The sequence below is a fragment of the Trichechus manatus genome, unplaced genomic scaffold (genome assembly GCF_000243295.1).
Source record: "Trichechus manatus latirostris isolate Lorelei unplaced genomic scaffold, TriManLat1.0 scaffold00009, whole genome shotgun sequence".
In the NCBI taxonomy this organism is placed as follows: domain Eukaryota; kingdom Metazoa; phylum Chordata; class Mammalia; order Sirenia; family Trichechidae; genus Trichechus; species Trichechus manatus.
The window spans coordinates 18,466,564-18,491,745 of NW_004443945.1; the positions used below are offsets into that span (position 1 = coordinate 18,466,564).

At 37.5% G+C, this 25,182-nt stretch overlaps 1 protein-coding gene across 4 annotated transcripts in view; it reads right to left on the minus strand.

Annotated features, from left to right (window-relative positions):
• The window catches only part of VPS13B (vacuolar protein sorting 13 homolog B), an 866,934-nt gene that overhangs the window by 129,607 nt on the left and 712,145 nt on the right, over positions 1-25,182 (minus strand). For all 4 annotated transcript variants that reach the window (XM_023726045.1, XM_023726044.1, XM_004370737.2 and 1 more), the window contains exons 40-42: positions 24,117-24,313; positions 8,652-8,833; positions 7,037-7,386 (exon numbers count right to left, since the gene is read on the minus strand). In XM_023726045.1, the coding sequence (XP_023581813.1) occupies positions 7,037-7,386; positions 8,652-8,833; positions 24,117-24,313 (729 nt within the window). The remainder of the gene's footprint in view (positions 1-7,036; positions 7,387-8,651; positions 8,834-24,116; positions 24,314-25,182) is intronic.

Sequence of the window (25,182 nt, forward strand, 5' to 3'; positions counted from 1 at the left end):
CCTGAGGGCTTCTTTTGCTGCTCTCTTTCTACTTGTTCCAGTTGTAGGATTAATGTTTTGATTATGGCCCTTTCTTCTTTTTGAATGTGTGCATTTACTGCTATAAACTGACCTCTGAGCACTCCTTTTACTGTGTCTCAAAGGTTCTGGTAGCATGTGTTTTCATTCTCGTTTGATTCTATGAATTTCTTTATTGCATCCGTAATTTCTTCTATAACCAGTGGTTTTTGAGCAAGGTGTTGTTCAGTTTCCATGTGTGTGACTTTTTTTCCTTGCTTTTTCTATCGTTGACTTCTACTTTTATGGCTTTATGGTCAGAAACGATGCTTTGTAATATTTTGATGCTTTGGATTCTGTTAAGGCTTGCTTTATGGCCTAATACGTGGCCTATTCTGGAGAATGTTTCATATGCTTTGGAAAAGAAAGTATACTTGGCTGCTGTTGGGTGGAGTGCTCAGTATATGTCTATGAGATCAAGCTGGTTGAATGTATCACTTAGCTCTTCCATGTCTTTGTTGAGCTTCTTTCTGGATGGTCTGCCCTTCACTGAAAGTGATGCGTTGAAGTCTCCTACTACTATTGTGGAGCTGTCTATCTTTCTTTTCAGTGCTGTCAGAGTTTATGTATTTTGGAGCCCTGTGATTGGATGCGTAAATATTTATTATAGTTATGTCCTCTGGGTGTATTGACCCTTTAATCATTATATAGTGTCCTTCCTTATCCTTTGTGGTGGATTTTACTTCCAAGTCTCTTTTGTCAGAGATTAATATTGCCACTTCTGCTCTTTTTTGAGTGTTTTTTGCTTGATATATTTTTTTCCATCCTTTGAGTTTTAGTTTGTGTCTTTAAGTCTAAGGTGTGTCTCTTGTAGGCAGCATCTAGATGGATTGTGTTTTTTCATCCAATCTGCCACTCTCTGTCTCTTTATTGGTGAGTTTAATCCATTTACATTCAGCGTAATTATTGATAGGTATAAGTTTAACGCTGTCATTTTGATGTCTTTTCTTGTGTGTTGTTGACAGTTTCTATGTTTCAGTTAATTTTCTGTGCTGAGTCGGTTTTCTTTTCATCTTTTTCACTGTTGTTGATTTTGTGTTTGCCGAGTCTTTATATTTTTCTAGTTTTTTATTTTGACTTGTAGGATTGTTAGTTTCCTTTGTCGTTACCTTAATATTTACCCATTTTTCTAAGTTTATACCAGTCTTTTATTTCTTTATATCGCCTTGACTTCCTCTCCATATGAAAAATCTTTGCCTACATATTTTAAGTCCCTCTTTTTTGTTTTAATGTTGTCATCTTTTACATATTGACATGTTCCCTATTTTCAGTGTTTTAACTTTAATTTACTTTTCTGACTTCCGTATCTGGGTTAATATCTGGTTGCTCTGTCCTGTGCTCTAGTCTTGGGTTGTTATCTGATGTTACTGATTTTCTAACCGGAGGACTCCCTTTAGTGTTTCTTGTAATTTTGGTTTGGTTTTTGCAAATTCCCTAAACTTCTGTTTTTCTGGAAATGCCCTAATTTCACCATCATATTTGAGAGACAGTTTTGCTGGATATATAATTCCTGGCTGGCAGTTTTTTTTCCTTCAAGGCTTTATATATGTCATCTAATTGCCTTCTTGCCGGCATGGTTTCTGCTTAGTCGTCCAAGCTTATTCGTATTGATTCTCCTTTGTAGATGACTTTTTGTTTATCCCTAGCCGCTCTTAAAATTCTCTGTTATATTTAGTTTTGCCAAGTTTGATTATAATATGTCTTGGTGACTTTCTTTTGGGAATCTACCTTATGTGGGTTTTGATGAGCATCTTGGATAGATATCTTGTCATCTTTCACGGTATCAGGGAAGTTTTCTACCAACAGATCTTAAAAACAATGCTCTCTGTATTTTCTGTTATCCTCCCCTATTCCGGTACTCCAATCACTCGTAGGTTACTACTCTTGATAGAGTCCCACATAATTCTTAGGGTTTCTGCATTTTTTTTTAATCCTTTATCTGATTTTTCCTCAAATAAGTTGGTGTCAAGTGCTTTATCTTCAATCTCACTAATTCTGACTTCTACTGCCTCAAGTCTGCTCCTGCGACTTTCTATTGAATTGTCTAATTCTTAAATTTTATTGTTAATCTTCTGGATTTCTGATTGCTATCTCTGTATGGTTTCTTGCAGCCTGTTAAATTTGTCATTATGCTCTTCTCTAATCTTTTTAATTTCCTCTATTGCATGTTCTGCATTTTGCTTCATTTCCTTCCTTATTTCTTGAAGAGTTCTGTACATTAATCATTTGTACTCTGCCTTTGGTAATTCCAAGATATTTTCCTCCTCTGGGAAATTTCTAGATCCTTTATTTTGGAAGCTTGCTGAAGCCATCATGGATTGCCATCATGAGATATGATATTTGATATCTGAAGCCATCAGATTGCCATTGCCTCTTTATGAGATCTGATATTGACTGTTGTCTCCGAGCCTTCAATAAGTTATTATATTTATTTATTTTATGTTTGCTTACTGTGTCCTAGCTTCTTGTTTTGTTTTGATATACCCAGATAGGCTGCTTGTATGAGCTAGTTTGATTATTGGCACCTTGGAAACTCTAATGTCCCGTCACCAGATGGTCAGATCTGTTACTAGGTATGGGAGCTCAGGAGTCCACCTACTCCTCCTGTATGGATTCAGCACAGGTGCCCAGGTAGATAGCCACCAAGTGTGTGGTGTAGGCTCTCACTTACAGTCCTAGACAGGCATGGGTGATTGGTGTAGGCACAGGCACCTGGCTGCAGCAGGGGGACACACTCTCAGCAAGGCAGGGGGCTGACAACCACCCCCAAGTGTCCAGGAAGAAGGCGTGTCCCTGTTCCCTAGAACGTGTAGGGGGGTGGGTTTTGCAGCTGGACTATGACCACCTGATGTTGTTGGCTGTAAGGACTAGGGGGCACCTCTTACAGGTGGCTATGTGGCGTGGGTGGAGCCACCAGTCCTCAGGCCCCTGATGTGGGTAGGTAAAGACTCTGCTTAATGGGCAGAGCAGTGTCAAATGTCACAAACCTGTCCCTTCACAGCTGAAACAGTTGAAGTTAGAGTTCCAATACATACCCTGTTGTACTGCGGTAATGATGGTCTATGCTGTTGAAATGGGCCCACGTAAGTCTCTCCAGGGGGAGAGGCACTCAAAGTCTGTGGGTCCCTTATGCCTGTACCTAGGCAAAGGAGCTGTGCTTACCCTGGGTTCCTGGCTCAGGGGAGCCAGCAGTTTATTTTTTCCCCTTTTTGTTAATTTGTTCACTCTCCAAGGCAGGGAAAATGGCTCCAGGCTTGTGACGTACCCTACTTCTGGCCCAGGGGACTCGGCAATTGCTAAAGCCTGTCCAGGATCCAGTGCAGAGCAGGGAGTGGGGAGGTAATGGGAGAGAGGTTTTTCCCTAAGGGGGGTGTTTTTGATCTGCGCAGTAGGCCGTAAGCAATTACTTATCTTTGGCCAGTTCGAGAACTGCTTCTCACTGGTTCTGGGTGGCTGTGTAGACTCTCTGGTGCTGGGTTTTGCCCGGTGTGGAAAACACACCTCTGGAGGACTGCAGCTTGCCTGCCTCATCGGCCTCATCCCCGAGTTGATCAGGCCTGAAGGGCTCAGGCTCTCACCAGGTCACTTCTGGCAGCTCCTTGCTGCTTCTGAACCATCTTTCCTTCCCCCTGCCACTCGGTTGGGTTTCTCAACTCTCCCTTTGATGTTCAGGGCTGCCAAATTGCTGTATGTAATCGAATCACTTGTTTTTTTCAGGTCTTTGTTGTAAGGAGGGTGCACTCAAAGTGTCTGACTACTCCGCCATCTTGGCCCCGCCCCCCCAGACCAGAAAGTTTTTTAAAAAATACCTCTAATATTACTAGTCAGAGATAACGGCTATTAACATTTTGGTGTATTTTTTTCCAGCAGTTCTTTTCACTTCTGAGTTTCCTGCCTGTTTCCACTTGATACTGTCCAATTGTATCTTATATATTTATTTTTAAACCTTTAATCAGACAGGAATCATAGTGTTTAATTCATTTTGTATGATAGGATTTTTCCATTTAACCTTATATAATGAACATAAACCGCTCTCCTTGTAAACATTTTTCTCTCCTTTAAGTCCAAGAGCACAAACATGAAGAAAAGGATATGATTACAAACTTCTACTTAGTTAGATGTCCTGAGACTGAAATTCAGTTTCATAATAAATTGGGATCAATCTGCTGGTAACACAGAGGTTAAGTCACCAGATGGGGCTTGAGTAGAAAAAAAAATCCTATTACTTTCCTCATCTCTAAAAACTGACCTTTAATAAACTACGAAGCTTTAGGAAAAAATGTAAATTAAAGAACACAGGGGGTTGTTTACATTTTTCTAAAGAACACTCAAAGTCCTCAGGGAACTGTTTCTCTACGACTTCTTCATCTGTGGAGTTCATTATAATTGCAATAAGTTTTAGCATTTCTTGGAATGCTTTAATTTCTGGAATATTATAAAAAGTTCATATGCATTTTATGTGACATCATATAGACTGAAACACAGAATGCTCAGTCAGATTTGTAATTAAAAGATGGCTTATTTATATCTAAGATATGTACCAAAACCAAACCCACAGCCATCAAGTCGATTCCGACTCACAATGACCATACAGTCATCTGCAATTAAGCAGGGATATTGTTTTAGTGTAAGATAGGAAACATGAGCGTAACCTTGATTAAAAATGATCTCCTTTAAATGCTAGTTTGTTCAAATCTGGGAATGTGACACAGAAATATAAAGCAAATTGCAAGTGGCATTTAGGGTCCTTAATATGGTTTCACAAAACATTCATCATTTACAAAAGAGAAAAAAAATCTGTGTCTAGAGAAATCAGACACCGATGAAGGCTTCTGTTAATCCTGAACTCATGACCTAAACGTGGAAGGCCAAATCGTTTCGTGCTTCAACTGTCTGGTCCATCCATACCGGGCAAAAATGACTTTTCTCAGATATGAATCTGATAAAACTATGTGGAGAACTCAAATAACTTTTCCTGCTTATTAAATTCGTCTTATTGGCAACAATTACACTGTATATGAGCACCACACACACAATAAAAGCCAAGCTTGGGAAACTAAACTTCCCCTCTAAAAAGGATAAACCACATTTAGAACATGTTAGAAACAATGAACTGAATAACCCTCTATAAGCCCATTTCAATGTCAAATGTCCTATAATTTGAAAGTAGGGCATTTTTGTATTTACTTTAGAATACACAGGGTTAGATGCCTACCACATTAAAACTTGGTGGCAAGTACCCTTGACATGGGAGGAAACAAGAAAATTACAGCAACAATTACAGAAGTATATCCTCTTGTGGCTCATGTTAACATTGCCAAATCCCTGTATAAATCAGAACCAACTATTCATAGAATGTACCTGTCAGCAATATGCTATGTGACATATGGCTCTACTTAATCAAATATACAATTCCATTTTTAAAAAAAACTCAGAATATTCCTTCAAGGCATTGTGTTAGCCAGTCAGTCATTCCCACTCTGATGTGGTTTAAAACATTTAAATATTTATGCACCATATTTTATTTATATGTATAGCTGTGTCTAAGAGAATATTTTTACCCTGGGAGAAAACTGATATTTCTGAAGGCCATTTTGCAGTAGTTGCTACACATGAGTCCTCTTTTAATGGTTCTGATACTAAGACAAAAATATACTGGGTTTAAATGCTCTATCAATGACTCTTTTATATTTTCTGGGCTTGTTTTTTATTAAGTGGATTGTTCAAAATATGACAAAAAACAGAAATTGGAGCCATGGAGGGTTTTTTCACATTGCTATTTGAACCAGCTGCAAAGATTTAGATCACACTAGCTCTTATTTTACGCATGTCCTTTGCTACAAGAAAACCATGGAATGCCCTTAAAAAAGAATTTTAAAATATAAAACAGATGTGTTATCTTCTTTCCCTTTGCTATTGCAGTGCCATGTTAGGTAATTAATTCCTTAGTCTTATATAGGTCTTCAGGCATATAAAGAAAATAGTTTACTCCTGTAAAAATTCTTAAGTCAGGAAATTAAAGTTCCTGCACATCCCTCACCCCCATGTCCCACAAGAGATCAGTGCGAGATGAAGGACGATTTCTCTTGGGAAGTTAGCTCCATACAAGTGCATGTAACTTAAATAATAATGGAAACTTAATGGAAATACAATATTACACTGAAAATCAGTAATGGAAGCAGAAGTGATTTGTTCTTAAATTGCTGAACGTAATAATTGTCCACAACATCCTGCAAAATTATTTTCAGGCTAGTGGAAGCAGGCAGGTTCCTCATTTCAAACATGGCATTCAGCATAGACTTACACTTCATCCCCCTATAGGGTTGCTATGAGTCGGAATTGACTCGATGGCATTGGGTGGGGTCTTTTTGGTACAGCTAATTTCTGGTAAGAGATGAAAGTGAAAAATTATTAAAGCAATCAAGTGTCTTTTTAATTGATCTAAAAATTCTGTTATCCAGTGCCTTTTAGTGAATCAAAAGGGCATAATGATAATAGAAGGAAAGATTAAGACTGTATTATGCTCACATATTTTATCTGTTTTTTGTTGTTGCTTGTTATGTCTGAAAAGATGGAATGCTAATATCAGAAAGACACATACAGGTTCTTCATTTCTGCAATGGATGCTTAGACAATTCGATACATAGCTAAGCTGAAGCTCTGGCAAGCTGAAGCCACAATACTTTGAAAACATTTCTGGGAATATGTTACTTTCCACACAGATGTGGTACATTAGTCACAAAAATGTGGGCATGATCTCCCACGCATGTGTAGAGAACCCATATTCTCTAAAGTTTTAAAAAACAACATGAATCACTTTGCCAAAACAGAGAAGGCTCCAAATATTATGGTGCCCATCAAATTCTTCATTCTCTCACATTTTTGTTTGCGGTTAACTTACTATTAGTGGTAATAACATACAGTACCTAATAAAAGATCATACATGGCCAAACTGCAAACTGTTCTGGAATGCACTTACCTGTTGCCAAGCTTGTATCGCAGTGCTTAGAGAATGAACTACATGTTGTCCAAAGTTTACAAATATAGAGTCAACCACCATGGTACAGTCCAGCAGCTTTTCTACTGCATCACTGAAAACTGAAATTTGTCCAGAGATGCTGAAGGGTTTCACCACGCTTTGCATTGTAACATTTCTGCACTCTAGAAGTTTACAGTCGGCTTGAGCTGAGAACTGGATCTCCCGACAGACAGAACCATCAGTCCACTGTCGAAGGTACATATGTGGTTCTCTGAAGGAAATGATCATGTATTCTAGTTCTGATGGCACATTTTTATCAGAAATGAAAGGCTGTAGGTATTTCGGTGAAGCTATTGAGAAAACAAACAAGAAAAACAGCAATTAAGATGAGCTAATACTTAATGGACAAAAAAGAGTGAGACGACATTCAAATTACTCTTTTGTTATTGAATTCAGCATTTGGTGTTTAATAAGTTCAAACATCCTCTTGAAGATATTACAATCTCTGAATTACCATTTGATATTTGCAAACAAGACTGTTTTGCTCAATTAGGAGGTCTCTTAAATATATGTTTTCCCAAGGTTGCATTCACACTCACAGACAAAAATTTTGTTATAAAAAGATGACAAATAACATGAAGAGAAGGTAAATATCTAAGAAGAGTTTTATTGCTCTGCCCTGTATCTACCAACCAAATCTCAAAAACAAAAACATGTCTCAAAGAGTTAGAAAAAAGCAGTTAAACTCCATTTTTGCTGAAAAGGCAAGATGCTTAACATTAACAGCAGCTGTGTTTGGTTTTAATCTGATATTTTTCCTTTTTCCATTACGTGTAGGTTGAGAATCTAATACCTGGAATCAAAATGTATTAACTCCAAAAGGTTTGGTACAGAATATAATGTTTTAGCAATAATGACTCAATTAACATTAGCAAAATTTATAAAAGGTTACTTTTGGCGTGTGGGAAAAGTTAATCTTCCTTTCAAACTTGTAAAAATGCTAGTTCTTTAAATTATTTGGGAATTTGCCCATCTTTTACACAAGGCATCCGTGCTTTTGAAATCAGGTAATATGAAGTACTTTTGGAATCTATTTACTTCTACTGTAATGGTCAGGAAATTGAACAAAAAAAGATGTATTTCTTTCAAAAGGATCATAGTTGGAATAATGTAAAACCTGCAATTTTTAAAAATTCCTTGAAAATTCTCAATAGGAGGCTGCAAAGACTTTGTACATTTCAAATACGTCAGTTCAATACCATTGAACACTTACATAATAGGTCCATAAGTTGGTTCAAAAGTGAAGGTACACCTGTACCAAGTCAACTTCAAATAACTTTGTCAGCACTCATTGTTCATGGAAAACAAATGCCACCTCTAAAAATTTCCACCACTACAGAGATGGTAGTCAGTGGGGAAGGAGTTTTGGGTGGAGGAGGTGATAAACAATCACAGCACTTTGAAACATCATTAATCCTGTAATACACAGAATGAAAACCCTTCCAAACTGTTATAATTCCTGAAAATGAATTATCTGGGTAAAAACTGATGAAAACACGCAAGACAAACAACAAGGATTAAGAGGATATTATTTTGATACTAAAGTAAAGAGTACCTGTGCCTAGTTGATCAAGGTGATGACAAAGATGGAACTCCAGGTGAGCAAACTGGAAGGAAATGCCAAGAGATGGGACAAACCATGGAGTAAAGCAGGAGTCGACTCTAGTACAGGCAGCCAGGGCTGTTGGAGTTACAAGTGGGTCACAAGTGCTTTGAGAGCCAGATTCACTTGCAGAGCTATGGAAAATAAGTAATAAAAGAAGTTCAATAACTTAAATCTCCCGATATCATATAAGCAAAATGTCTTTTTATAAGTGTTTTTAAAACTAGCACCCTAAATCCTATAGTTAATATGTTATCATCAAATCTTCTGTATTTACTCAAATAATCTAGTTGTTTTTAGAAATTAAGGTCACGTTGATTATTCCTTATAAATTGTTGGTGGAAAACTTTCAAAAGATTCTTCAACTCCCAGGCTATGCTGGCCTACCTCCAACCCAATTTCTTCTATTCTCATTTCACACAACTTGTTTTCACATTAGTTTAAGACCAACAAAATTCACAGTATGACTCTGCTGCTCAAAAAACCCAATACTATAAATGTTTCACTTTTTTTTTTTTTTCCACTTCTCCAGATCGTCCATCCCCATACTCCCACATGAGTCAGGCAATACTCTTTACTGAATATCCATTGAATACTACATTAGGTGCTATAAAACACATGACCACTGCATGGATCCTGTCTTCATTTGTCCATTATTTTAACACCTTTTTATTCAAGCAAAATCTGCTTAAAATGACTACTAAAGGCATCTATAGGAGGGAAGAAGTTCATACATGTAGTTGCTGGTGTGTGCAAGAAACATACTACTTAGATTGTATTAGTGCTAGTAGAAGCATGAGAACTGGGCATTGGAAGGGAAAGGTGCATTCTGTTAACTGTAGACCATTGAACAGATGTTACCCTTTCCCTCCTCAGTGAAGTTCCTTTCCCCTCACCAAATATGAAATTCTCTCTGTAGCTATGGTAGCCTGGCTCCCAAATCCATGAGGAGCCTAGAGAACAAATATGATGTGCAGTATCCTAGGGAGATGTATGACAGGAGAAACTCCAGAAATAAGTCCTTGATTTTCAAAGAACTCATAGCCTTAACTGGTGATACACAATATGTAGACACTTAGGACCACTGTAAGACAGGAGAACAATCACTCAGGAACAGGAAAGTCAGAGGTGCTGTCACAGTGGAAGCACAAGAGGAACACAGAATGGCATGAGGTCAATCATGAGATTCTCAGAGGTGTGACTTGTCAGCTGGATTTTGAAAGAGGTTGTAAAAAAGACAGGTGAAAATGACAGCTAGGAGCATCTCAACAAATTTAAGGCATGTTTAACCTCAAGAAGTTTACAGTGCAGTTATGCAGTGGCATTTACTGTAATGTAAATCTCCATCACAAACAAGAAAACACAAACTCTGAGACACTAGGTTACAGACTAAATGCAACTAAGGGCCTTATTAAATTAAAACATAAACAAATGGACATGCTAATCCAATTAAGTTTCTAGGAATTTGTATAAATAAAATATTTCATTGGCAAGGTAAAATTAAAACTTGTATTTAGTCAGAATGAGCAAAATACATTCGTTGTACATGTGTTTTACACATTTGACTCTTTTCCATCATACTACTTTGAGAAGTTGTCGGAAATACAGTGTTAGTCAAAATATTATTAAAAATTCAGGGGAGAGTTCTACGAGATAAGTTTTAAAAGAGTAAGTGCAGAATTTGAGGTGTTCATCTGAAGCATTTTTTTTGCCAGCTACAATTTTTGATACCCTGAGATCTACAAGATTTATTTTGCTGTCTCTTTAGAGTAGTAGATACATAACCGATAGAAAGGTTGCCAAAACATCATGAGTATTTGCCACAGTATATGGCTAGAAAGAGATATTTTTAGTATATAATTTCTAAATCATAAAATCACATTCAAGTGGTCAGCCAACACTCTTTTAAACTTGAAATTCTGACTAAAATGCTTACTAGGATAATCTATTTCAAAAACTTAAACTTTTATTTAAAAATTCGAGTTGTATCCAAACTAAACATTTCTTAAACACAGAATTAATACATATATAATCAGGAAACATTTTTTATTATATTGTGAATCAGTAAAATTATAGTTTTTCTAACTCTTAATTCGATCATTATTATATACTATAAAAATAGCATATACATGTTTATATTCTACACAAGGATTAAAAAGATCTAAGTACATTAGAGTTGTTGTTGTTGTTGTTAGGTGCTGTCAAGTCAGTTCCGATTTATAGCGACCCTATGTACAACTAAACCAGAGCTAAAAAGTCATAAATGTGAGAGTGGTGATTCTACTAGAGACAGTTATGGCAGCTACATTTATATTAACTTCCTTAATTAGATCCAAAAAATAGACTGTGATCTGATCCAGATTATTAAAATGAAAAACATAATTTATGAGATGTATGATAGGCAGAAATAGAAAGTTAAAAACAAAGAAAACAAACTCAAAACCTTTATACTTTAACAGTTCAGCTTTTCCCAAAAGACTGTCAAAACAGGTCAAATTCATGGCCAATGACAGTGTTCAAGGAATTCTCTGGCGCCGCCTGCTTTTAACATGCTGAGGAATGGCGCTTAGATAGTCATGGCCTCTCAAATAGTAATAAATAGAACTCAAGATTCAATAGTTAGTTTAAATGTTCATAAATTCAGATGCAAACCCAAATTTTTAGAATCTATGAAATTGGGGTGGGTAACAGTGAAAAATAGATAATAGTGGAAAGTATGGCAGGAGTTTCATGTATCTATATATTAATTTTATCAACTATCATGGATGACCTGTAAAAAGGTTATCAATTCTTTAAACAAGGAGTGTTTTAGTCAGTCTAGATCCACACTGATACTCTGAATCAATCTAAATGGCACTGCAGGAGCCAGGGCATTAGATGTAGATTCATCCCTGAATGTCATACTAGGGTGAACTCTTATACCACTGCAGGTAACCAGGAATGATCTGACTTGATTGATGAAGCCCAGAGCTTCTCTCTGGGACCCCTGTAGTAATAAAGGTCTTCTAAGACAGATGGAGTCCCTAGGTAGTACAAACAGTTATCGCTCTGCTGCTAACCAGGAGGCTGGAGGTTCAAGACCACAGAGGTACCTCGAAAGAAAGGCCTGGCGATCTATTTTACAAAAATCAGTCACTGAAAACCCTATGGAGCACAGTTCTACTCTGACACACATGGGGTCACCATGCATCGCAACTGAACTTAACATTGACTGGTTGGTTAAGATGGCATAATATAATACAGAGATTAACCAGAGAATGCCTGGGGTGAGAGAGCCTAGATTAAAATGCTCACACTGCTATCACTTATTGTCTTAGTCACCCAGTGCTGCTACAACAGAAATACCACAAGTGGATGGCTTTAACAAAGAGAAATTTATTTCCTTACAGTAAAGTAGGCTAGAAGTCCAAACTCAGGGTGTCAGCTCCAGGGGAAGGCTTTCTCTCTCTCTCGGCCTTCTCATCAGTGTTCCCCCGGACTAGCAGCTTCTCGGCGCAGGGACCCCGGTCCAAAGGACGCGCTCTGTTCCTGGCACTGCTTTCTTGATGGTATGAGGTCTCCCTGTCTCACTGCTCACTTCTGTCTTTTACATCTCAAGGGATTGCCTCAGGACACAATCCAGTCTTGTAGATCAGGTCCTGCCTTACTAACACAACTGCCATCCATCCTCCCTCATTAACATCATAGAGGCAGGTTTACAACATACACGAAAATCACACAGTACCAGGAATCATGGCCTAGCAAAATTGATACACATATTTTTTTGGGGGACATAATTCAAACCATGACACTTACAATAATCTTGGGCAAATTACTTACTCTGGCTAAATCTCAGTTTTCTTATCTGCAAAACGAGGATAGTAATCAGTCCTACTTTTGAGTATTAATGAGATTCTGCATACAAACTGTTTAGCACATGTCTAGCATGCAGTAATAGAAAAAAACACATCCCTTTATCTTCCCCCTCACCTCTTTTTTAAATTGTGCTTTAGGTGAACGTTTACAGCTCAAGTTCATTTCTTGTTCAAAAATTCATACACATATTGTTTTGTAACATTGGTTGCAATCCCCACAATGTGACAGCATGCTCCCCCTTTCCACCCTGGGTTCCCTGTGTCCATTTGTCCAGTTCCTGTCCCTTCCTGCCTTCTCATCCTGCTTTTGGACAGGAGCTACCCATTTGGTCTCGTATATTTGACTGAACTAAAAAGCACGTTCTGCACGTGCTTTTTTTTTTTTTTTCTTGCTGACATAACAGGGTATGTCATTGGTTACATAGTAAACATTAATTATAGGTAATTACCTTTAGCTCCTCAAGAGGAATCTCACAATATCTCAGTGGCATTCACCTCAACATGATACTGCTTCTCAAATTAGTTCCCATAAACTCTTCTGCCTACTGCAATAACACTGCTCTGTCCACCCCGGCCAAGTGCTGTATGGATGAGAGAGGCATAGGAGGATGTGTGTGCCTGCTGCACATACGTTCTACTCTCTACATCTTAAGTCACTGTTTTTCAAGCTGTTTAACCCTAACCCAAAATGAGAAATACACCCAGTATTCACAGTGTACACGTACAAAACTGAATGAAAAAAAAAAGCAGTATATACACGTTGTTAAGTGCTGTCAAGTCGGTGCCAACTCATAGCGACCCTGTGTACAACAGAATGAAACGCTGCCCGGTCCTGTACCATCCTCACAACATTGCTATGTTTGAGCCCATTGTTGCAGCCACTGTGTCAATCCACCTTGTTGAGGATCTTCCTCTTTATCAGTGAGCCTCTACTTTACCAAGCATGATGTCCTTCTCCAGGGACTGGACCCTCTTGATAACATGTTCAAAATACGTAAGACGAAGTCTTGTCATCCTCCCTTCTCAGAAGCATTCTGGCTGTACTTCCTCCAAGACAGATTTGTTTGTTCTTCTGGAAGACCATGGTATATTCAATATTCTTCACCAACATCATAATTCAAAGGCATCAATTCTTCTTCAGTCTTCTTTATTCATTGTCCAGCTTTCACATGTATATGAGGTGATTGAAAATACCATGACGTAGGTACACAGTGACTCTGTGTATTCCTTTCATCTTCTCTTGATGCTTTCTGTGTTGGTTCAATATTTTGCCCATGTTGGTTCCGACTCACAGAGACTCCATGTACGAGAGACCAAAACACTGCTCGGTCCTGTGCCATTCTCACAATGGTTGCTATGCTTGAGCCCGTTGTTGCAGCCACTGTGTCAATCCATCTCATCCTTCCAATCTGAGGGGCTCATCTTCCAGCATGGTATCAGACTGTTCCACAGCTATTCATAAAAATCTGAAAAATTTGCCCATAGAATCCTTCAGTATTGCAACTTGAGGCTTGAATTTCTTCTTTAGTTCTTTCAGCTTGAGAAATTCTGAGCATGTTCTTCCCTTTTGGTTTTCTAATTACAGGTCTTTGCGTATTTCATCATAATACTTTGTCTTCTTGAGATTCCCTTTGAAATCTTCTGTTCGGCTCTTTTACTACATCGTTTCTTCCATTCCCTTTAACTCCTGTACGTTCAAGAGCAAGTTTCAGAATCTCTTCTGACATCCATTTTGGTCTTGCCTTTCTTTCCTGTCTTTTTAATGACCTTTTGCCTTCTTCATGTATGATGTCCTTGATACCATCCCACAACTCATCTGGTCTTCGGTTATTAGTGTTCAATGTGTCAAATCTATTCCTGAGATGGTCTCTGAATTCAGGTGGAATATACTCAGGGTCGTACTTTGACTACTGTAGGCTTGTTTTAATTGTCTTCAGCTTCAACTTGAACTTGCATATGAGCAACTAATGGCCTGTTCCACAGTTAGCCCCTGGCCTTGTTCTGGCTTGATACTGAAGTTCTCCATCATCTCTTTCCACAGATGTAGCCAATCTGTTTCATGTGGATTTTATCCAGTGAGGTCTACATGTATAGTCACCATTTATGTTGTTGAAAAAAGGTGCCTGTAATGAGTAAGTTGTTGGTCTTGCAGAATTCTATCATGCAAACTCCTGTGTCATTTCTATCATCACGATTGTATTTTCCAACTACTGATCCTTCTTCTTGGTTTCCAACTTTTGCATTCCAATCACCATCTTGATTGCATGCTTGATCAATTTCAGACTGCAGAAGTTGGTAAAAATCTAAAAATCTTCAATTTCTTCATCTTTGGCATTAGTGATTGGTGTGTAAATTTGAATAATAGTCATATTAACTGGTCTTCCCTTGTATGTGTATGGCTATTATCCTATCACTGACAGCATTGTACTTTAGGATTGATCTTGAAATGTTCTTTTTGACAATGAATGTGATGCCATTCTTCTTCAATTTGTCATTCCCAGCACAGTAGACGATGACTGTCCAATTCAAAATGGCCAATACTAGTCCACTTCAGCTCACATAATGCCTAGGATGTCTATCTTCAAGCATTACATTTCACTTTTGGTGACTTCCAATTTTCCTAGATTCATACTTTGTACATTTCATGTTCCAATTATTAATGGATGTTTACCGCTGTTTCTTCTCATTTTGATTCATGCCACATCAGCAAATGAAGGTCCTGAAAATTTTATCTCATCCACATCATTCAGGTTGACTTTGACTAAGGAGGGAGGTCTTCCCCAGTCATGTTTTGAGTGCCTTCCATGAGGGGCTCATCCTCCAGCACTATATCAGACAGTGTTCTGCTGCTATTCATAAAGCTTTTACTCGTCAATTTCTTTTAGAAGTAGATCGCCGGGTCCTTCTTCCCAGTCTGTCTTAGTCTGCAAGGTCTGCTGAAATCTGTCCACCATGGGTGACCCTGCTCGTATTTGAAATTCTGGTGGCATAGCTTCCAGCACCACAGCAACACACAAGCCACCACAGTACAATAAACTGACAGACAAGTGGTGGAGTATACATATATAAAACTGAAAAACAAAAAAAAGGTTTCCTGAAAACATGTTATACTCAGATATTTCTGTTTTATTTTATTAAAAAAAAATTGGTTGCTACTTGCTAAATTGTTTTCATGACCCGCTAATGGGTTGCAATCTGTGCTTTGAAAAACAGACTTAAAGGGCCCTCAGGTAAAGAGCTCCTTTAAATCTGACTTAAAAACCACCACCACCACCACAACAAAAAGCAAACAAACAAAAAGGTTGAGAGGTTCTCAAGGTTCAGAGAATAAGCAATATGACACAGAGATCTAGTTAGCACCTTTAGCCTAGAACATTAGATGAAACCTGAGGAAGACTGAGTACTTTGGGGAACATGTATGAGGAGAAAGATTACTTGGCAAAAGACCAGCTTTCTGGAAGGATTCTTATACAGATTTCAATTATCAACCAAAAGGAAACAGCAAAAGGCCTCAAGGACAATTTGGAAAAAAAATACAAGTATTCCTTCCACTAGGAGACAGAAGGCAAGAACTCAGGTTTAGCACTAGCAAATAATAAAAGAATATTCTCTGTACATCCTGAATTATATTATCATGTGACTAGAAACCTAAGTGGCAAAGCAGTTCCAAATGTCAAGATTTATGTCTGAATGGCTTATGAAATTCAAAGGATTAAGAAAATGTTACCCAACAAGTCTAAGTGCATCTAAAAGTACAGATCCAAGTAGAAAATGGAAGAGAACAATATCTGGAGGCCACAGTCACCTCATGGTAGGAGAGAGTTCAACTGGTAGTGAGAGACAAAATTATTCAGGGACTTGATCATCAGCACTTGTTCTCTGACGTCTCCACTGTCTATAAATGCTAAGAATCAAGGCTTTGGGAAATGAAAAGCAGCTTTTCTCCATGCCAAAAAAAAAAAAAAGAAGCTGTAGATCATTGTCTCAAAGGTTACTAAATATGAGTGAACAGACTTCTTTTTACAGGATCTTGGGGGAATGTACGAGAAAAAAAATTTTTTTTCCCAGTGAATTCAAAGATGAAAGAATTCCAAAAAACTCACCAGAGTTTCAGTTTTCATCACTTGAGGACACAGCCACACACCCTTAAGCCTCTTTTCTTTCCAGGATGCGTTCTCCCATGAATAAGTGTTTTCGGGGTGGGGATACAAATTCCTTGTAAGGAATCTGCACATAAGGCAACTGAAAATACCATGGCTTGCGTCAGGCGTACCTTTGTCCCCAAAGTAACATCTTTGCTTTTTAACACTTTAAAGAGGTCTTTTGCAGCAGATTTGCCCAGTGTAATACGTCATTTGATTTCTTGACTGCTGCTTCCATGGGCGTTGATTGTGGATCCAAGTTAAATGAAATCCTTGAAAACATCAATATTTTCTCCATTTATCATGATGTTGCTTACTGTCCAGTTGTGAGGATTTTTGTTTTATGTTGAGGTGCAATCCGTACTGAAGGCTGTAGTCTTTGATCTTCATCAGTAAGTGCTTCAAGTCCTCCTCACTTTCAGTAAGTAAGGTTGTGTCATCTGCATATCATGGGTTGTTAATGACTCTTCCTCCAATCTTGATGCTGCCTGCTTCATATAGTCCACCTTCTCCAGTTATTTGCTTAGCATACAGATCGAATAATTTTGGTGAAACGATATAACCCTGATGCACACCTTTCCTGATTTTAAACCATACAGTATCCCCTTGTTTTATTCAAACCACTGCCTCTTGGTTTATGTACAGGCTCTTCACGAGCACAATGAAGTGTTCTGGAATTCTCATTCTTCGCAATGTTATCCATAATTTGTTATGATCCACACAGTTGAATTTCAGTGCATAGTCAGTAAAACACAGTAAACATCTTTCTGGTATGCTCTGCTCTCAGCCAAAATCCATCTGACAACAGCAATGGTATCCTTTGTTCCACGTCTCTTCTGAATCTGGCTTGAATTTCTGGCCACTCCCTGTTGATGTACTGCTGCAACTGCTTTTGAATGATCTTCACCAAAATTTTACTTGTGTTTGATATTGATGATATTGTTTGATAAGTCCCTCATTCTGTTGGATCAGCTTTCTTTGAAATGGGCACAAATATGTATCTCTTCCAGTCTGTTGGCCAGGAAGCTGTCTTCCAAATTTCTGGACATAGATGAGTGAGCACCTCCAGGGTTGCATCTGTTTGTTGAAATATCTCAATTGGTATTCTGTCAATTCCTGGAGGCTTGTTTTTCACCAATGCTTTCTGTGCAGCTTGGGCTTCTTCCTTCAGTACCATCAGTTCCTGATCATATGCTACCTCCTGAAATGGTTGAATGTCGACCAATGCTTTTTCAGACAGTGACTCTGTGTATTCCTCCCATCTTCTTTTGATGCTTCCTGTGTCATTCAATATTTTCCCCGCAGAATCCTTCAATATTGCAACTCGAGGCTTGATATTCCTTCAGTTCTTTCAGCTTGAGAAATGCCGAAAGTGTTCTTCCCTTTTTGTTTTCTAACTCCAGGTATTTGCACATCTCATTATAATACCTGACTTTGTCTTCTTCAGCCGCCCTTTGAAATCTTCTGTTTAGCTCTTTTACTTAATCATTTCTTCTGTTCGCTTTGGCTACTCTACATTCAAGAGCAAGTTTCAGAGTCTCTCCTGACATTCATTTTGGTCTTTTATTTCTTTCCTGTCTTTTTAATGACCTTTTGCTTTCTTCATGTATGATGTTCTTGATGTCACTCTATAACTTGTCCAGTGTTCCATCATTAGTATTCAGTGAGTCAAGTCTGTTCTTGAGATGGTCTCTAAATTCAGGTGGGATATACTGAAGGTCATATTTTGGCTCTTGTGGACTTGCTCTAATTTTCTTCATCTTCAACTTAACTTTCATTTGAGCAACTGATGGTCCGCTCTGCAGTTGGCCCCTGGCCTTGTTCTGACTGATGATATTGAGCTTCTCCATCATCTCCTTCCTCAGATATAGTCGATTTGATTCCTGTGGATTCCATCTGGTGAGGTCCTTGTGTATAGTCTCTGTTTATGTTGTTGAAAAAAGGTATTTCCAATGAATAAGTCATTGGTCTTGCAAAATTCTATCATGTGATCTCCAGCATCATTTCTATCACCAAGGCCATATTTTCCAACTATCAATCTGTCTTCATTTCCAACTTTTGCGTTCCAATCACCAGTAACTATCAGTGCATCTTGACTGCAGGTTTGGTTAATTTCAGGCTGCAGAAGTGAGAAAAATCTTCAATGTTCTCATTTTTGGCATTAGTGGTTGGTGCGTAAATTTTAATAATAGTCATATTAACTGGTCTTCCTTGTAGGTGTATGGGTATTATCTTATTACTGACAGCATTGTTATTATTCTCAGTCCCACACATCTGTCAGTTTTTCGTACCATGGTGGCTTGCGTGTTGCTTGAAATACCGGAAGCTATTGCCACCGGTATTTCAAATACCAACAGGGTCACCCATGGTTTCACTGGAGCTTCCTGCCTAGGACAGACTAGTAAGAAGGACCTAGTGGTCTACTTCTGAAAAAACTGGCCAGTGAAAAACTTAGGAATAGCAGCAGAACACTGTCTGGTATAGTGCCAGAAGATGAGCCCCTCTGGTTGGAAGGCACTCAAAATACGACTGGGAAGAGTTGCCTCCTCAAAGTACAGTCGACCTTAATGACGTGGATGGAGTAAAGCTTTCGCGAATTTCATTTACTGAGGTGGTACAACTCAAAATGAGAAGAAACAGCTGCAAGCATCCATTAAAAATCAGAACATGGAATGTACCAAGTAGGAATCTAGGAAAATTGGAAGTTGTCAGAAATGAAATGAACCGCATAAAGATTGATATCCTAGGCACCAGTGAGCTGAAATGGACTGGTACTGGCCATTTTCAATCAATCATATGGTCTGCTATGCCGGGAATGACAAATGGAAGAGGAATGCCATCTCATTCATCAATCTGTGACAGTACCACTTTATTTTCTAAGTATTGGAAACTACCAGATTTGCAACAATTTTAACTTAATGACATACTTTTGATCCTGAAGTCTAAATCATTAAGATTTGCTACTGAGGTTTACTCTGTTTATTGAATTTCTCAGTTTGATGTAGGTCCTTAACTGTTAATTATCCTTAGGCACCATCACCAAGCCCGGTGTGCTCATCTAGCTCATTGGTTATAGTTAGTGGGCAGCAGCTGCTCAAAAATGGTACTCATGCAGCCCTCCACAATGTATGAAAGACTATTAAAATAGGAAACCAAAGAAACAAAGTATTTTACTAGCCTTCTAATAACTTCTTTCTGATCATAAATCACTGTCTGCCACTTCTAAAAATACTAGTTTTAATGATGATATAAGATGATGCATTATGTTTTATTTTTCTAGTCTTATCTGTACCAGTCAGGATCGGTAGATTATAAAACACTTTTTTTTTTCTTGTATGGCAGCTCTATTGACACTGTTTTAAAACCTTCTCCTTTGTTATTCTACATTACTGCCTTCATAAACACACACACTGCCTTTGCAGGTCGGTAATTTAATCAGGAAGTAACTTTCAAGTGTGGGCCAGAACCATGTCAAAAAAAATTAATAGTTTCTGGTTACGCTGGGTTTTACAATTACTTAAGTGCTTTAATATGTATATTGTTTCAGTTATTCTTCACAGCTCTGGGACATAGGTATTATTACCCATGCTTTAAGACTGAAGCACTGATCTTACAGAGGCTAAATGTCTTTCTCAAGGCCACATAGCCAGTTGGTGATAGAGCCAGGACTTAAACTCAGGTTTTCTAACTTGAAAGTCTCGATGAAATACTGCCTCTATTCACATACATACAATGATACTAGTTGCCCTACACTGTTGCAACTTTATGCCAATTGTGGGCAAGATACTCTCTTTTTAAATAAGATTAAGCTTTACAGGACTTATTTTTATGACCCTTCTTCGAGTAATGGCCAACATCCTGATGGATATCCTTTTCAAATGACTCAGATTATTATTTATAATAAGACAGTCTTTAATCATAACAGTGCTAGGTTTATGTCCAGATCTGGATTTCTCATGTGGCAGAATATAATAGAATTGACACTGTATAAGAATTTTTCTTTCTGCATGAAATGTTGACACATTTATCAAAGCACTGATGTTCTCTTTCTAGAAATTAGATGCAAATGTATTGTCCCTTTTGAAAAATATTAACAATGTCTTATTATGCTGACTTTTAAACCAACTCTTCTAACTTCATTTCATTAATATTAATTTCTACCTGAAAATGATTAATCTTAAAAATTTAAAGAGAGATCAATTGTGAAATATTAGATAGGCTGAAAAACCCCAGGTGAGGACAAAATGAGCTCTGTGATTACAACGTCAAAAGCTTTGGTGAAAAATTGACTGATTTTGACTGTCTGCAGAGATTTCCATCCCCAAAGACTGCACATTTCTATTGTGCTAAGCTTACCAAAAAAGAAATTGTTAAGAATGTTTCCAATCACAGGAATTAATTGTGTCTAAAATGCTTCTTTTAAGAAGCCCTGGTGACAAACTGGTTAAGCGTTTGGTGGCTAACTGAAAGGTCAGCAGTTTGAACCCACCAGTGGCTCTGCGGAAGAAAGATGTGGCAGTCTGCTTTCGTAAAGACTTCAGCTTTGGAAACCCTACGGAACAGTTTTTTACCTTGATACTATTTGTTTAACTTGATACTATTAATGAAACTTCAGATTTAAAAAAATCGATATAATTATCTATAGCTCTAATATTCTGATTTTTCCTTGTTTCTAACCAGGTAACTATACTTGGTCAGAAAAGGTGCTCTAACTATCTGCTAACTCCTCACAGGGTAGATGTTCTATTCATTCTATTATGCACAGTAAAATCAAGACAGTCCCCCACCCCCAATATTTTTCACTAACTGTATATTACTAGGTAATATACCAGGGAGGGTAATTATTTTTAAAAAGCCCAAGTGACCCAGAGATAGAATATACAAAATATAAATATTATTATCAACCATAAAAGTATTCAATGAAAAAGACTGAGACTACAGGTCAAACTATTAATGGGAGTTATCTCAGCATGGTATGATTATGGGTGCGGGTTATTTTATTTTCCAATGTTCTTCAATGAACACATATTATTGTCAATTAAAATACGTCTAAAGCAAAACCATTTGCAACTATTAATATAAAGTAGGAATCAAAATACAAAATCATGTGCTATGATTATAACCCTGTAAAAGCATGCATACATATGGGCAAAAATGAAGGCAACATAGAGAACAGTTGATCTGAAGGGTACTGCAATGGTGCATGCTTTTTCTCTCTGTTATCAGAATATTGTTTGTGAGAAATAAAGGAGGAAATATATAAAAGAAATAAAATTTAAAGCCCATTAGCAGAATCGGAAGGTAGGGCACATCAACAAGGATGGACAAAAAGATGAGCACAGCCTACGGTATGCATAATATTATACGACCCAAGTAAATTCTTCTACTGATTGTGGTTTAGTCTCTTTTTCTTGTGTTTTTGGGGTCATGAGCCAAAAGGCCTAAACAGGGATGTATAAACTAAAAGAAGGGCTGAAGAACAAGTTGTTGAAGACATTTTTCTCCACCATAAGTCAGTGGATGAGTAGGCAAACACTGAAAATGGGGACAATCTGGCTGTCTCTGCTGTAACTAACCTGATCTCCTTTAGGAGGTGCAGAATAGGAAGGTCTTGTTACATGATTCAGAATACATGAAGTCTACAGCCCTAGTGATTCATTATGTCCAAATGGACTCTTTAACTGAATAAAACATTGGCTATCTGATATCCTTTGGGTATAAGTTATTTTGGTTAGCCACGTTTTCCTAAAGGTCTCTAGGTGGTGCAACAGTTTGTGCTCGACTGCTAACCTAAGGTTGGCAGTTCAAACCCTCCTAGTGGCACCTCCAGAGAAAAGGCCTGGCGATCTGCTTCATGAAGATCACAGCCAAGAAAACCCTATGGAGTAGTTCTACTCTGTAACACATGGGGTCGTCATGAGTTGAAATTCACTTGATGGCATTTAACAACAACAACATTTTCCTAATATCTGCAAGTTTGTCTTCTAAAGTTTTTAAACCATTTAAGATGGAAAATATTTCCAAAATTTACCTTTTTAGGAAACAATTCATTTACTCTTTCTTTTAATGCCTCATTATACATATCAATTACTGTGTCATTAAGAGTAATGACACAGTTACCAACAAAGCAAAGAGACAACCTAGAGATTGGGAGAAAATTTCGGGGAACCATATATCTGATAAGGGTCTAATATCCAGAATATACAAAGAACTCTTACAACTTAATGACAAAAAGACAAACAACCCAATAAAAAATGGGTGAAGGACTTGAATAGAGATTTCACCCAAGAAGATACACAAATGTCTAACAAGTACATGAAAAGATGCTCAACATCATAAGGGAGATGCAAATCAAAACCACAATGAGATACCACTTCACACCCAGTAGAATGGGTAAGATATAAAAAATAGAAAATAACAAGTGTTGACAAAACTGTAACTCTCATCCACTAATGGCGGGATTGTAGAACGGTACAGCTATTGTGGAAAAGTCTGGCAGTTCCTCAAAAAGTTAAACTTGGAACTCCATATAACCTAGCAATCCCAATCCTAGGCATATACCCAAAACTAGGAACACAAACAGAAACCTGTACACCAATGTTCACTGTAGCACTATTCACAATAGCCAAAAGGTAGAAACAACCTAAATGCCCATCAATAGATGAATGGATAAACAAAACGTGGTATATACACACAATGGCATATTAACTGCTACAAAGAGAAATGAAGTTCTGATACAGGCTACAACATGGATGAACCTTGAAAACATTACGATGAGTGAAATAAGTCAGTCACAAAAGGACAAATATTGTAACGATATCACTTATATGAAATGTCTAGAATAGGCAAATGTATATAGACAAAGTTTATTAGTGGTTACCAGGGGTGGGAAGAAGGGAGAAAGGGGAAGCCATTGCTTAGGGGGCACGGAGTTTCTGTTAATAGTAGTGGAATAATTTGGAAACGGATAGTGGTGATAGTTGTACATCATGATGAATGTAATCAATGCTACTGAATTGTATATGCAAAAAAGGTTGAATTGCCAAATGTTTTGTTATATAGATATTTTTACCAAAATAAAATGTTTTATAAAAAGTCTACTGAGGTGTATAGGGCTCCTTCTCCCTATATTTTTTGGTTCAAGATGACTTAATTTTTTTTTTTTAAGTTTGTTTTTATACATTTTTTCTGCTTATATTTAAGAAACACGTTTTTAGTGATGGCCTACAGGGCTGTGTTATGAATACAATGCATAATTTTGAAAGATCAGTTTTTATCTTCCTGGTCCCCATCTGTAGTTCAGACAGATGCAGCTACTAGATAGCTGAGATGCAGCTAAATGAAGGGATACCAGATAAGCAAAGATGGTGTTACACTAGGAAACAACTGTCAAGTCATTATTTTATTTTTCACTGAGTTACCTTTGGTCATCAGCTCCATTTTGACTGCTGTTCAAGACAATTCTCCAAAGATCCGAGGATACTAGTTTCTTCTGGTCATTCACAAGATTGATATCTGGCAACTGCAGTTCACAAACTTTGCTTTCAGACAGACTGAATTCTCGAAATGCAACAAAAACTTTCTGAAGTTCATCCCAGTATTCCAAACTACAAGGAACCTAGGTTAAAATAAACAAGATTTTAGAAACTGCAAATACAAAATATGTTTCTATATTTGTTGAAATGCAAGTTAAACCACCATAAAAGCTTTAATATTAATAAGACTTTTAAAAGGGGATAATGTTATAAAAGAGAGTAGTTTAGAATTTCTCTTCTTAATTTACTTTATTTTAAAAGATTGATTCAAGAATAATATGTGAGAACTCGATCATTAGCCATTAGAGAAATGCAGATCAAAACTACAATGAGATATCATCTTACCCCAACAAGACTAGCATTAATCCAAAAAACACAAAATAATAAATGCTGGAGAGGTCGTGGAGAGACTGGAACACTTATACACTGTTGGTGGGAATGTAAAATGATACAACCACGTTGGAAATTGATTTGGCACTTCCTTAGAAAGCTAGAAATAGAAGTACCATAGGATCCAGCTATCTCACTCCTTGGAATACATCCTAGAGAAATAAGAGCCGTCACACAAATAGATATATGCACACCCATGTACACTGCAGCACTGTTCACAATAGCAAGAGATAGCAACAACCTAGGTGCCCATCAATGGATGAATGGATAAACAAATTAAGGTATATCCACACAATGGAATATTACACAATGATAAAGAACAATGATGAAGCTATGAAACATCTTATAACATGGAGGAAGCTGGAGGTCATTATGCTGAGTGAATTTAGTCAGTCACAAAAGGACAAATATTGTATAAGACCACTATCATAAAAACTTAAGAAAAGGTTTAAACACAGAAGAAAACATTCTTTGATGGTTACGAGGGTGGGGAGGGAGGATGAGGGTTATTTACTGACTAGATAGTAGATAAGAATTATCTTAGGTGAAGGGAAGGACAGCA